The 12,252-nt window shown below is 32.6% G+C and overlaps 1 protein-coding gene across 2 annotated transcripts in view; it reads right to left on the minus strand.

Moving 5' to 3' along the window:
* Positions 1–1,458: 1,458 nt before the first annotated feature.
* Positions 1,459–12,252, minus strand: part of Lrp1b (LDL receptor related protein 1B) — a 2,085,328-nt gene continuing 2,074,534 nt past the window's right edge. Inside the window, exons 88-91 of one of the 2 annotated variants that reach the window (XM_087654909.1) lie at positions 7,552–7,642; positions 6,431–6,575; positions 4,410–4,508; positions 1,459–3,289 (exon numbers count right to left, since the gene is read on the minus strand). In XM_087654909.1, coding sequence (XP_087511035.1) covers positions 3,149–3,289; positions 4,410–4,508; positions 6,431–6,575; positions 7,552–7,642 — 476 coding nt within the window. In that variant the 3' untranslated portion in view covers positions 1,459–3,148. The remainder of the gene's footprint in view (positions 3,290–4,409; positions 4,509–6,430; positions 6,576–7,551; positions 7,643–12,252) is intronic. The other variant, XM_087654910.1, reaches the window with a different exon arrangement.

The following is a 12,252-nucleotide window of genomic DNA, read 5'->3' on the forward strand; positions in this document are numbered from 1 at the left end:
AGTCCCCTACTAGGTATTTGAAAACTGTAGCAGATTTCTTGTTGTAGTTAATTATAACTACCCATACTAGTCTCTTATTACTTAAGGTCTTATATTTGAGTTTTCATAAACATATAATGTTCTTTCAATAAAAGAAAATGATTAAGTCTCAAACTTTAGATTCATCAAAACAAGTGTCCCTCATCCTATAGCAGATGTAAAGATCAAATAAAAAATTAAAAAAGAAAAGCAAAAAACAACAACTTGCAGAAGTTAGTATTCTTTTTATATCCTCTGGATCAGTGGGTTTGAATGCAAGCTTTCAGGATTTGTGACATACAACTATTTCTACTGATACATCTTTATGGTCATATCATCAGCATTAAATTTGGAGATACTATTAATGTGTTGAGGAATTGTTTTGTTTTGTTTTATGACCCTTCTTGGTATTATTTAATGTCAGATGGGTAATTGTGTTTTCCCCCAAAATGGCTGACAGTATCTCTATTATGAGTATGCTGCTGTCATCACCTTAATGGATAGAGTCCAGGAATCCATATTAATACTCTACCTGGAAAAGACAACTTGAGAATTAATGCCCTTAAATTTTGAGAGGTTGAAAATCCTTGCTTTATGGTAAGAAATTTCTAGAAAGGTCAGATTTGTTAAGAACCGTTAATTTTTAAGAAATAAAATTTCCATACCAAAGTGTGAGTAAATTACCCAGAAAGCATTATGTTAGTGTGACCCATAAAGAGTTGTCAATATGGAGAATTATCTAATCGATTTTTAAAGCATTTACTTAGCTTTTGTAATAGAAAGTTACAAAATATAATTATATAGAACTTATATAATTGACTAACAGAAATATTAGAGATTAGGTTTCGGTAAATAAACACTTTGTCCAGTTGATTGAATTTAAATCTTCAGCAAATAAAAAATGCTGACTTTGATGCACAGCTTTACACATGCCATGGCAGAGCGAAACATTACTGAACAGAGATGTAGGCAAGGGTCAGTTTCTGCACTATTTAGCAAAAACCTAACTTGACTGGACCTTTTACAAATTCCTAATGAAAAAAACCTCATTAATGATAGGTTTCATTTGCAGAATAATACTAATAAGCAATGCTACTTAAAGTAAGAATTATATGGATTGTCAGTTTTCCATGAAGTATATTGTTTTCTCAAGGAAAGAAGGGGATAATAATGGCTTATTACGGTTACATGGCTGCATGTGTAATATACTTCTTTCTGTTCTAATTTGGAGTTTATGATAAGAACAAGAAGTCAGTGAAACGTAAATGCAAGGAAACCTTTTCACTTCAAGAAAGAAAACTCTTCTCCAGGCACACTGTGGAAAATTATTCAGTAACACCTCTCCTTCCCCATAAAATATGTTTTCTAAGATAATCTTAGAATATTTAAACCATACCATGAAAGGACTTTCACCAGTTTAAAAACTACCAAACACACGCACTTAAATATGTAGAATTTCATTTAAATAAATCAGTCAACAATTTTCTTATAAAGTATTTGACACTTCATTGTAGAAACATAGGCAAAATGACTATTATAACCAAAATGAAAAATACTGTTCGATTTAAAAAATGTACTTAAACAAGAACCTGAAAAAGTTTATGGTATGCATAACATTGTTCAAGCAAATCACACAAGTATTACATAAACCAATATTCTATAAAGGCCTCAGTATGGCAAAGTTTAGAAATAGGTAGTGTGCATGCACATAGTACAACAAAAAGTTTCCTTATAAAACAGCAGTTTTTAATGCTTGTACAAAGGGATAAAGAGCAACCACAAACATATTTCATCTGTTAGATTAATACATTATGACAGCTAAAAGTCAGTCATGTCTATCAGAGGGACAAAAACGCCCCACAGCTTATGAATAAAACTTTTGTGCCTTTAAAGATATTTGTATAAAAATGCTATCTTTTTTATACAACTTAAATAAACCATATTTGTTACAATCAAAATTTGAAAACAATAGAACCAAGTGAATGGGTCTGTGTGTTTTGTATAAGCAAAGAGAAACCAAATTACCAATGCTAATGGCACAGAGGAGACTCTCCACCAGGCATCATAGCAAGTACTTCTTATATCTTGAAACATCCTTGAATCATAGTTGAGTTGGGAGGACAAATAATTAGTCAAATGGCACACCAAAAGTCTTTATCAATTACTTCATACAAAGAAAATTCTATTTGATCTGACAAAGAGAGTGCATTCACAAAACTGAAATTTTCATATAATTTTGATTGATTGTGTGTGGTTTTACAGTGCTCAGCATGATTAAGAGGTAATATTAATCCACAACGTGAACATACTTGGAAATAAATATGTAAGGCATGAGGTCCCATATCCTACTGCTGTGCTCTTAGCTCGCTGTATGCCTGAGGGTTGAGAAGTAAAATATCCTATCACACAGCAAGTCCTATTAGTCCTGTTCTAGTTATATGTTTGTTATATTCTATCAACCTAAATACCACTACTGTTACAGAGCTCGTGTATTTTGTATATCAGAGTCTAGTAAAATTTGGGAAATAAGTCATTTGTATTCATGCAAATTATCAATATTGTGTACTTTTAAAAGTTTTTTCTTCCAAAATTCCAGTTATTCCTCTGTTGACAGAGACTAATTGCAAAGCAGGAGATGTTGAACTTGTACGAGCTAAATATTCTCAGCCAAGTCTAAATTCACTTGCATGTGCATGAAGAAGAGAGTTTGTCCTTTCAATCCAACAGAAACTACAATGACAACTTATTACAATTTTCAGAAAACAGAATGCTGAAGTGTAGAGTACTTTGCTCATTGTGGAGAACCAAATATTCTTATAAAATAGATTGCTCGTATTAACTCTAGAAAGGAATATGTTGTTTTTTTTAGCTTTTAACAAATTTAAAGGTGTGTCATATCAGCAGCATCATTGTAAGTTTTAGTATAGTGCAGTTATTTTTCATAAAAATACCTTAAAAATGGTGAATTGATATTCATTAGCAAAAAATAAAACCCCCAAAACTCAGAAAACAACTAACCAGGAAAAAGATAGAGATAATGCTGATGCTAAAATAAGTATAATACTGTTGGAACATATAAAAGTAATCCTTATATTTTATACATTTATACAGCATAGAAAAGTGTCCTTCATTATGCCACTGTCTCTCTGATGCCAATTTCAATTTTCTTTGGAAGCAGTTCTTTCCGTTCATCCACACTTCCTAAGGAGTTTCGACAGTTCTGTCCATCCATATACAATTTTGCATATACTGGGTTGGAATAATTTGTTGGCTGAAGGAGAAAGAGAACAAATAAAAATTTACTATCAACTTAACAAAATTAATTTATAGGATATTTATTTTTAATGATAACATGTAATTTAAATTCTCTCTTCGTAGATTTTAGTCCATGTATATGTAGAAACATAACTATATTTTACAGTAGATTAGAGGCCACACAGAAGCTTTGCTACAAAAGGAACAGCCAGTATAACTGTGAAACTTATACTTACAATAGCTTTAGTATAAAATGGTAAACCTAGCTGTTTTAAGGATATTTGGCTTTCACCCATTGTCCTTACCTCTGACTCCTGGTGGAAGTCCACAGATGAATACAACAATTATCTAACTGGTCTGATTTTCTATTTCTACAAGGTGAATTAAGCATTAGGGAATGAAAAGAAGCCAAATCAACAAAATATATCAGATATATATATGGATTCTTCCAAATAATTTTGAATTCAGAGACAACTGAGGATTTATGCCATAGTTAATTTTGAAGCTCAATAAAGGCTAACAGAAGCAGGTTCCTTCAGTTGTAAATGGTATTCAACATTCCTTACTAAAGAAAGTGAAACCTAACACAAGAAAATGTCATTTCATTTTTATTTTTGTTTGAATTTCAGCTTTGTTTCTTTGTTTGTGTTTTTCTTTTTCATGCAGTATCTTAACCTTTGTTACAGCAAGAACACATATAGTCTTTATAGCATGCAAAGGAGACACTCTAGGACAAACAATGAGAATGAAAAGGACTTGATGATCAGGAACAAGAGGTGTGGAGAATCTGTACATCCATGATCTGCTGTTCTGCCTAAAATGAGATTGGTGACTGTGGACAGAATACTTTTTTATAACGCAGCATCTAAACCTTAAAAATAACTAAGATTTCATTAGAGCATCTCTAATTTATCTAAATTATGATGATATACTTTGTGTATATTTTAATTTAGTTTTGCATCACATATATGTAGGTAAATAACACACTGAAGAAGTCTGAGACTTTAGTGCTGTCTTGTAAACTCTTGTTAATTTCAACCATGATAAGGGCAAGTTCTGTCCAAGTCAAGTATGGCTCTGTGAATGGTGAGGGTTTGAAATGGGATGGGAAGGAAAAGATAGACTGTTTCTCTCACCCCAGAAGTTAGTGGTCCTTTCAAATCAGAGTTTAGGTAGATGGGCGGTGCTGTGTGTGGGAGCCTGAAAGCACTGGGCCCTCCCCCTATGTACCTGGACTGTACACAAACAGAAAATTTTATCTCACCTAATGACACAGAAACATTTTTAATGAAACAAAATATAATTAAATCACACAATTAATATAAAATAGCCTTTAATTCTAGGCCACATCAGGAGGCTTATGTCAACATACAGAATTTGAGATCTTTATGTCAGAGGTGAGAACCTTATTTATGTCCTGGATCTTGACACACGCTCTGCATGGAGAACATTGACTTCTGTGTAACCCTGGAAATCCTCCAGTTAAGTTTTTGACATAAAAGTTTCAGAATTCAGACAAGAGTCTTTCTTGAAGACTCAGCTACCCTTTTATAACACTTGATCATCACATTATAATTTTAGGATAAAATTATCTTCCTTAGAAGAGCTGGAAGGATGTCAGATGTCTGTTTTTTAAGATAGCTTTCTGTTTCATAGATAAATTTCCAAGTGTGCCAAGCACATATATTCTTTCAATGTAATTGAAGGTGGGTAAATGTAGTTACTTTTTATACAACAATTCAGAGTTATACTATAAAGATTACAAACCAGCTAGGAATAAACTGTTAGTGCATATCTTAAGAAATTTTACCAATTCAGTCAGCTAATTGGTAAATGTACATTTACTGAGTGCTAAGTGAGATTACGTATGAGTACATCAAAATCATATTTGAAGGACCTGAAACATGATTTAATTTTTGAAGTGTAAGTATATAAATATTTCAATAATCTCTATTTTAAGTTTAAGTAATTGTATTGATTCAATTGCTAAGACCTAAAGAAACAAGGAGATTTTAGAACTTTTCATGAAAAGCTGAAGGGTTAATTGCATTAGTTCAGGTTACATGATAGACACTGTTATCACTTGGAACAACTGGAAAGATGCCATAAGTCTAATTTTTTAAGATGGCTTTCTTTTTCACAGATAAATTCCTAAGTGTGCCAAGTAATATGATCTTTTAATGTCAAGTGTACTCTATTATAGCAATGTTAGCATTACCTATTTTATGAAAATGTCCAATTAAGAATTTGCTGGTTAATAACAAGTGAAATTAGTCCCAATGAAACTGGACTAATGAATTACTAGTGAAATCGATTTTAATATGTATATACTTCATCCATATAGTAATTGCTAATTTACCTAATAGTGACTATGATTCCAAATTTAAGGCTTAGGGAGGTAAATGATAGATTACAAAGTAGATTTCCTGAAGAGGAACTACAGAAACTGGAGAAAACCACTTAAGTATATGATTGGTCACTGTGATAATACTACAAGGTTCAATTTGGACAAGTTTCATTAGTAACTCAGTGGCTGTATAAGAGTTCAGTAAATAAGGGCTCAGATAATAAAGACAATCTTTACATAATTTATGTGAATATTTGCTTCATTTGAGCAGACTGTAATTACACATCACAGAAACATTTAAAAGATATATAAGATTTTAAAAAGCTACAGGACTGTTGAATGTTTCAAACAAATAAATTTATCATATTACATAAAAGATTTTTTCTTAAAAGGTATTTAGTTAAAAAGAAACTTCAGGACACAGCTTTGTTGCCTTTTCAACAAAAAACTATTGTGATCAAGTTAATTACTTTGAAATTGAACCAGTGAGCACTTTTCATAATGAAAAATGAAGTATCCATTCTTTCAACATTATGCTGTACATTAGAGAGGCTAGCACCCCATAATTCTTAAGTTATTATACTAAATAAAATTACATCTTTATAAACTAATGAATGCATTTTAGCATTAACAGTATTTCCCAAAGAATGTCCCCTGTATTTTCTTTTGGAGCAATCAGATAAGTCAATATATGTTAAAGTCTGTAACTATGATTATAGATACTACAAATGCATAATTAAATTCAGAATTCTGTGATGGTTTTGACTTAGGAATATTAGTACTTTCAGTTCATGATTCAAGAAATATTACCTTTACTGGATCTATCATAAAACTCGGTTCTAAAAGACCGCCATCACTGTGGTCGTGATCCACTTCATACATATTGTATGATGGATTGCCGATTTCTACATTTATTCCTCCATTGATGATAGGCTGCCTTCTAATTGTCTTTGTTCTACAATAGGTAGAGATAAAGTTGAGTATCAATTGCAAGGACATCACAATTTAAGTTCTATATAATTAAAATATTTACTGATTTGTTGACAGGGTACAACACATAAGAATTTTTGAGTGAAATATGAATAAGAAAATTTAAGTAACAGATTTTTAAATCAAAAGAATAGAAAACATAACTTGACCGTTTAAAGAATGTGATTTAACAGTGCACAGAAGCATATTACCATGGCCTCTTTATCAGTTCCTGCCCTAACTTACATGGATGATAGACTACAAGTTGTAACATTAAATAAACCCTTTCTTCCCCGCCCCCAAAAGTATTTTATTGAACATAATGCCACATTAGTGGAAAATTCACAATCCAAAGTTAAATTTCTATTTTTTCTCTGGGTTGAAAATTAACTAACAAAAATGCAATAAAGAAACTGAAATATCTTTTTTATAACCTCTAACTCAATGGCTATAATACTATTTTGTAAACTCTCATATTCCAAACTAATTCATATCTATAGAGATGCTCAGTTAAATAAACTGAAACATTTCTACTTCTTAGAAGATAAGTAAGTTAAAGCATATTACCCATTAAAAGTATATTTTATAGCACACTTGCATAGTAAATTATAGGCTTATACCAACAATTATGTACAGTAAACTAATAGCACTATCTTCATATATCTTTGTTTACTCAAGGACAGATTACTAGAAATGTAAAATTCTACAGAAATTGTCAATGATATGGCAATGTTAGTTTCATTGCACTATATACATGGATTGATTCTTTCAACACAAAACAGAGGAATACTTGTATAAATTGTAATACTTTTAAGTGAAATCAGGTATAACTACATCGGAAAAATTGTTTTGTAATTGTAATAATTAACCCGATTTTTAAGAAAAAAATCATAACTTTTCTGCCACTTTCATATGGTCCAGTCACTGCAGGTAAATCCAAAGCATGGGATCTTACATCTTACCTTCTTTTTCTCTTACAAACCACTAAGCCAATGACTAGAGTGGTTACCAAGGTCACCAGGAGGACAAGTGGCACGATGATAGCAATGCTCCCTGGAAAGAGATCAATCCACAGAAGAACAAATAGACAAATGATACAAAGGTTAGCATAGCTAATCTGTCACACTCGATCGTCTCAACACTAATGAGAACAACAACAAAGCATGGAAAAACGTTTGTATTCTGAGGTCATGACTGCCAAATCATCTTTCCAAAGAATCTGTTGGGAAGGTTGGTTAGTTATCTTTTGTTTATGAATTGCATGTAAAGTCCAGACTTTAGAGATAATTTTTGTTTCTGAATCACTGGTTTACATCACATTTATGAGAATGCAATGATGCAAGTATACATTGTAATTTAATAATGTCTGGATATATTTGCACTCAATTTTATTGGCCACAATTCCACAATTGAGGTATTTTTGTGTAAGAAGCAACTATAGTAAGCCATAGTAGCTATGGCACTTCAATGGCAGCATGGCCAAGGAGCAACAGGCATGATAGTTTTATTTGGATACACAGAAGCCTCTGTTTTGTGGATTCCTTTGGAGTGATATGCTCTTGCCATTAAATGAGTAACAAGAAGAATAATTAGAGGTCTGACACTTCTGAACTCTAAGATCTGTCACACTCAATGGTACATATACATACATCATACCTGTAGACAGTTATACAAATAACATAAAATGAAAATGTACTAAATTTATAGAAGAAAATCAGAGAACTGACTAATAAATAAATAAATAAATAAATAAATAAATAAATAAATAAATAAGCAGTTGATGTTCTCTTTCTTAAATCCCAACTCTAGAATACTTTCAGAAAAATATTCATGGAGCTTTGACTTATATTGAAAATGTCTACTTTTTGTTTTTATGTTCATGAAAAAATGTTAGTATCTGTAATTTTAACATTTGGCTTAAATGTTGTTTTAATTTTCTGTATCTAGTCATAAGAAAAAATCAGAAATAATGCTTTTCATTCATAGAAAGTGTGGTGGGGTAATGATTTCATCAGACAGTGATTCTTCTGAATCAAATCACCAATCTTGTTGGTAATGTAACTGTAGGGTGATATTCTAATATTGAATGCAAAGAATGGTACAATGAACCTGGATTGAAGGGCCACTTCATAGCAGAAACATTACATTGCAGTTTGGAGCAGACCATGTTAACTTTTTGCTGGGCTAACACACGGTACACTTGAAACCAGACTTTCTATAGACACCCAAAGATTCAGTCTAAATACATTACTTAGCAAGTGAACTAGAAACAATATGGTCTAAAATTTAACCAAAACATAAATATTGCAAAGGTTTATGAAAAAAAATCAAAAGGTAATGTACGGTATGAATATTCTCTGCATTTCTATACTTGTATAAAATACTAGAGAAGAGGTTAATTATCACACTATACTCAATGTGCAGATACTTTATTAGAGTGACTGATATTCCAATAGTTGCAGACAGAAGATACATAATTAAGATCAAATACCGAAGATGAATTACCAAAGTATCTGCAAGTGTTCATTACAAAAAAAATCATATATATATATGATTAACCTTAACTTGAAAAATATCTTCACTAAATTATATATTCCCTTTTTACTTAATCTTAGAACATCATTAAATGTGTAAAGACAACCAATATTAAACTCAAAGTATGCAGCATGCCTTCCTTCTCAGTATACTTGTAAATTATTTATAAATTTATATAATTACCTGTTCTACCTAGTTTCTGCCATTCCATTTGTTAGAACTATTAATTATGCATGCAAGAAAACTAAGCATCTCTTTTTCTTTTAATTCTCCCACCACAGATGGTAGTTGCAATCCCTATACGTTACATAGCTCTGTTTAAGAGCCTAAACATCTGGTATGTTTATGTAACCAATCAAGGTAACTGCAATAATGTTTAGCGTTTATGATAAATAATATAGACAGCATTTTGTTTTCATTTTTATAAACATTAATAGAAACTACTTACATTATAAAATACTAAATTTTATAGCTAATTAAGAAATTTGGTTCCTTTTCTTCTGCTTAATTCATCCGATTCTGGTTTATTTGTTTTTATTTTATTATTATTTTTATATACCTGTTCATCTCCTAATGAGAAAGAAATGGTATGGATTTCGGTGTGTATGAAACTGAGGAGGAAGATTTTGGAGGATTTGGAAGATTTAGAGAAGCAGAATCCATAATCAGAGTATATGATATTAGAAGATATATTTCCAGTAAAAATAAGTAAGGTTCAAAGTAGTGTGTTTATTGGTAAATATATTTTTGACATATAAGAATCTAACCCATTTTTTTGGACAAAATAAGTGGGTTGTTGTAAACTGAAAGTGTGAGAGGGCAGAGGAAACTTGCTCAACAGTGTCACAATGAACACAATATGTCTTCCTTTGAAATGTGGTTCTGAAGTTATTTTCCTGTCTTGGAAGAGCAGTTCTACATATGTCATAGACACTGAGTCAAGTGACTTCCTATCAAAACCTATTACCAATATTGACTTGGACAAATTATCCCAGGTTAATGAGGTATAAAGTATAAGTTATCTTTGATCTTCATCTAATATTGGTATAGCTATCACCATACAAAAATGTAGAAAATTTTATGACTTAGTTTTATAACAAAGTCTTTATGTGCTCACATTTTACATGTTTCCCAATATATCTGTGCAATCAGTTTTGCCTCCTTTGGGGCAAAACTTATACAACCTTTTCTTTTGCAAATAGTAAAGTCCATTCTTAAGATGAGCTGAGGTTTAGTTCCTGGAAGCTCTGGTTGGTTGGCATTGCTGTTTTTATGGGGTTTAAGCTCCTTCAACTCTTTCAATACTTCCTCTAATTCCTCCTAAGGGGGTCCTACTTTCAGTTTGGTGGTTTTGTGCTAGCATTGATCTCTGTATTGGACATGCTTTGGATGTGTCTCCCAGGAGAGATCTATATTTGGTCCCTTTCAGCATGTATGGGGGAGGGGGACGTGAGGAAATGGGGGCTTATGGACAGGAAAATGGGAAGGGGAATAATGTTTGAAATGTAAGTAAAGAAATATATCTAATAAAAAATTTAAAAAAAGATGACCTGAGGTCCATATATTCAGCTTTCACTTAGCGAATACATCTTTACAGGAACTTTATCTTTAACTATGTTTGCGGTATTGATATGCATAGCACTTGAGGATGAAATGAACAGGTTTACTAAGCATGCCATCTTTTGGGCATAGTGGTGCATGCTTTTAATCCAAACACAGGATTTGGGACACAGAGCCAGGAAGATCTTTATCATTTTCAGGCCAGCCTTGTTTACAGAGAGAGCTCCATGATTTCCAGGGATGAATAGAGCCCTCATCGCGACAAAATCAACAACCGTCCACCAATATCCCCCAAAATGCATGGTATCTTAAATACTACCTTGTAGAAGGTAGACAATGTCTTTGGAACTTAGGGATGCATACCCAGCTAGTTTGGGCATCAGTACATCTAGCCATTGAGAACTGAAGGACGGCTACTCCTCAGCCCTTGAGAGAGTATGGAAACTCCTGGAATTAAAATAAAGCAGTAACCAACCGCCAGACCATAGTGGGGATGGTACAGTTGGGCAGTCATGTGTCATACAGGAAAATAGAAGAATGTTAGCAAGGCATGTGAAAGTCACATAAATGAGCTGGTAAGCTGTACTAATAGGGAAAAAGAGATGATACTGAAAAAAATAGGAAGAAATATACTAAGAATCTGTTGTTTTGTTCAATTTAAGAGCTAAAATAAAGGCTTCATATATAACTTGTGGTGTCTAGGTACCTCGGCTAATTCTGCAGCTATCTAAAATGTCAGTTGTTTGCATAGAGAAAAATGAGGAGAATCAGGGTATATACCAAGCATGAAATTCTTGAGGACAATAGGATGTAGGTCTCAGACCCAGGAGAAGGTAAAAATAAGCTCGACGTTTCAAATGAGTAGCACATGATTGATAACTGGGGCCAGGAACGCAAGGTTTGCCATGAATGGGAAATCTAGAGAAAAGGGCAATGCATGTAGCCACAGAAGAGGTTACACAAGGAAAAGGGAGCAGCTATGGGTTACCCACAGACAATGAAAGCAGAAAAATCACAATAAGAAGTTAGTGTCACAAAATTCAAAATTTGAGCATTACTCTCTCTAATATTTTATGTGAATTTAAAATAGAAATATCTAATGGCATCTCTTTCTCAGGTTCATACTCTTCAGATGAGAGAGGGTAGCCTTTCAAGTAGAATTTGAGTATAAACCCCTGGAATAATAGTTCTGCATAATTACTCAAGCTATGTTTTGTTTTGTTTTACTTGAAACTACCTGTACTTCTAGTTGGAGATTAATATGAAAGCATTACATGAATTTGAGTGTGAGTCAACTTGTGGTGAGAGCTGTCAAAGGAAGGCTCTATGCTCCAAACCAGGCCTGCTGCATGTGTTCTCCTAAGCAGGCCTATGCTTCTGCATGTGGTGATTTGCATGCAAATGGTCGCACCAAGCTCAGATGTTTGATCACTTGATCTCCAGTTGGTGGCACTTTTGATGGGTTAGAAAGTATGGCCTTGCTGTAGAAAATCTCACAAGAATGGACAAAGAGGGTTCAAAGTAACACATAATTCCTAGATCCATTTATGTCTCATGATATTTTTATA

Source organism: Rattus norvegicus, chromosome 3 (assembly GCF_021556685.1).
Source record: "Rattus norvegicus strain SHRSP/BbbUtx chromosome 3, alternate assembly SHRSP_T2T, whole genome shotgun sequence".
NCBI classification, from domain to species: domain Eukaryota; kingdom Metazoa; phylum Chordata; class Mammalia; order Rodentia; family Muridae; genus Rattus; species Rattus norvegicus.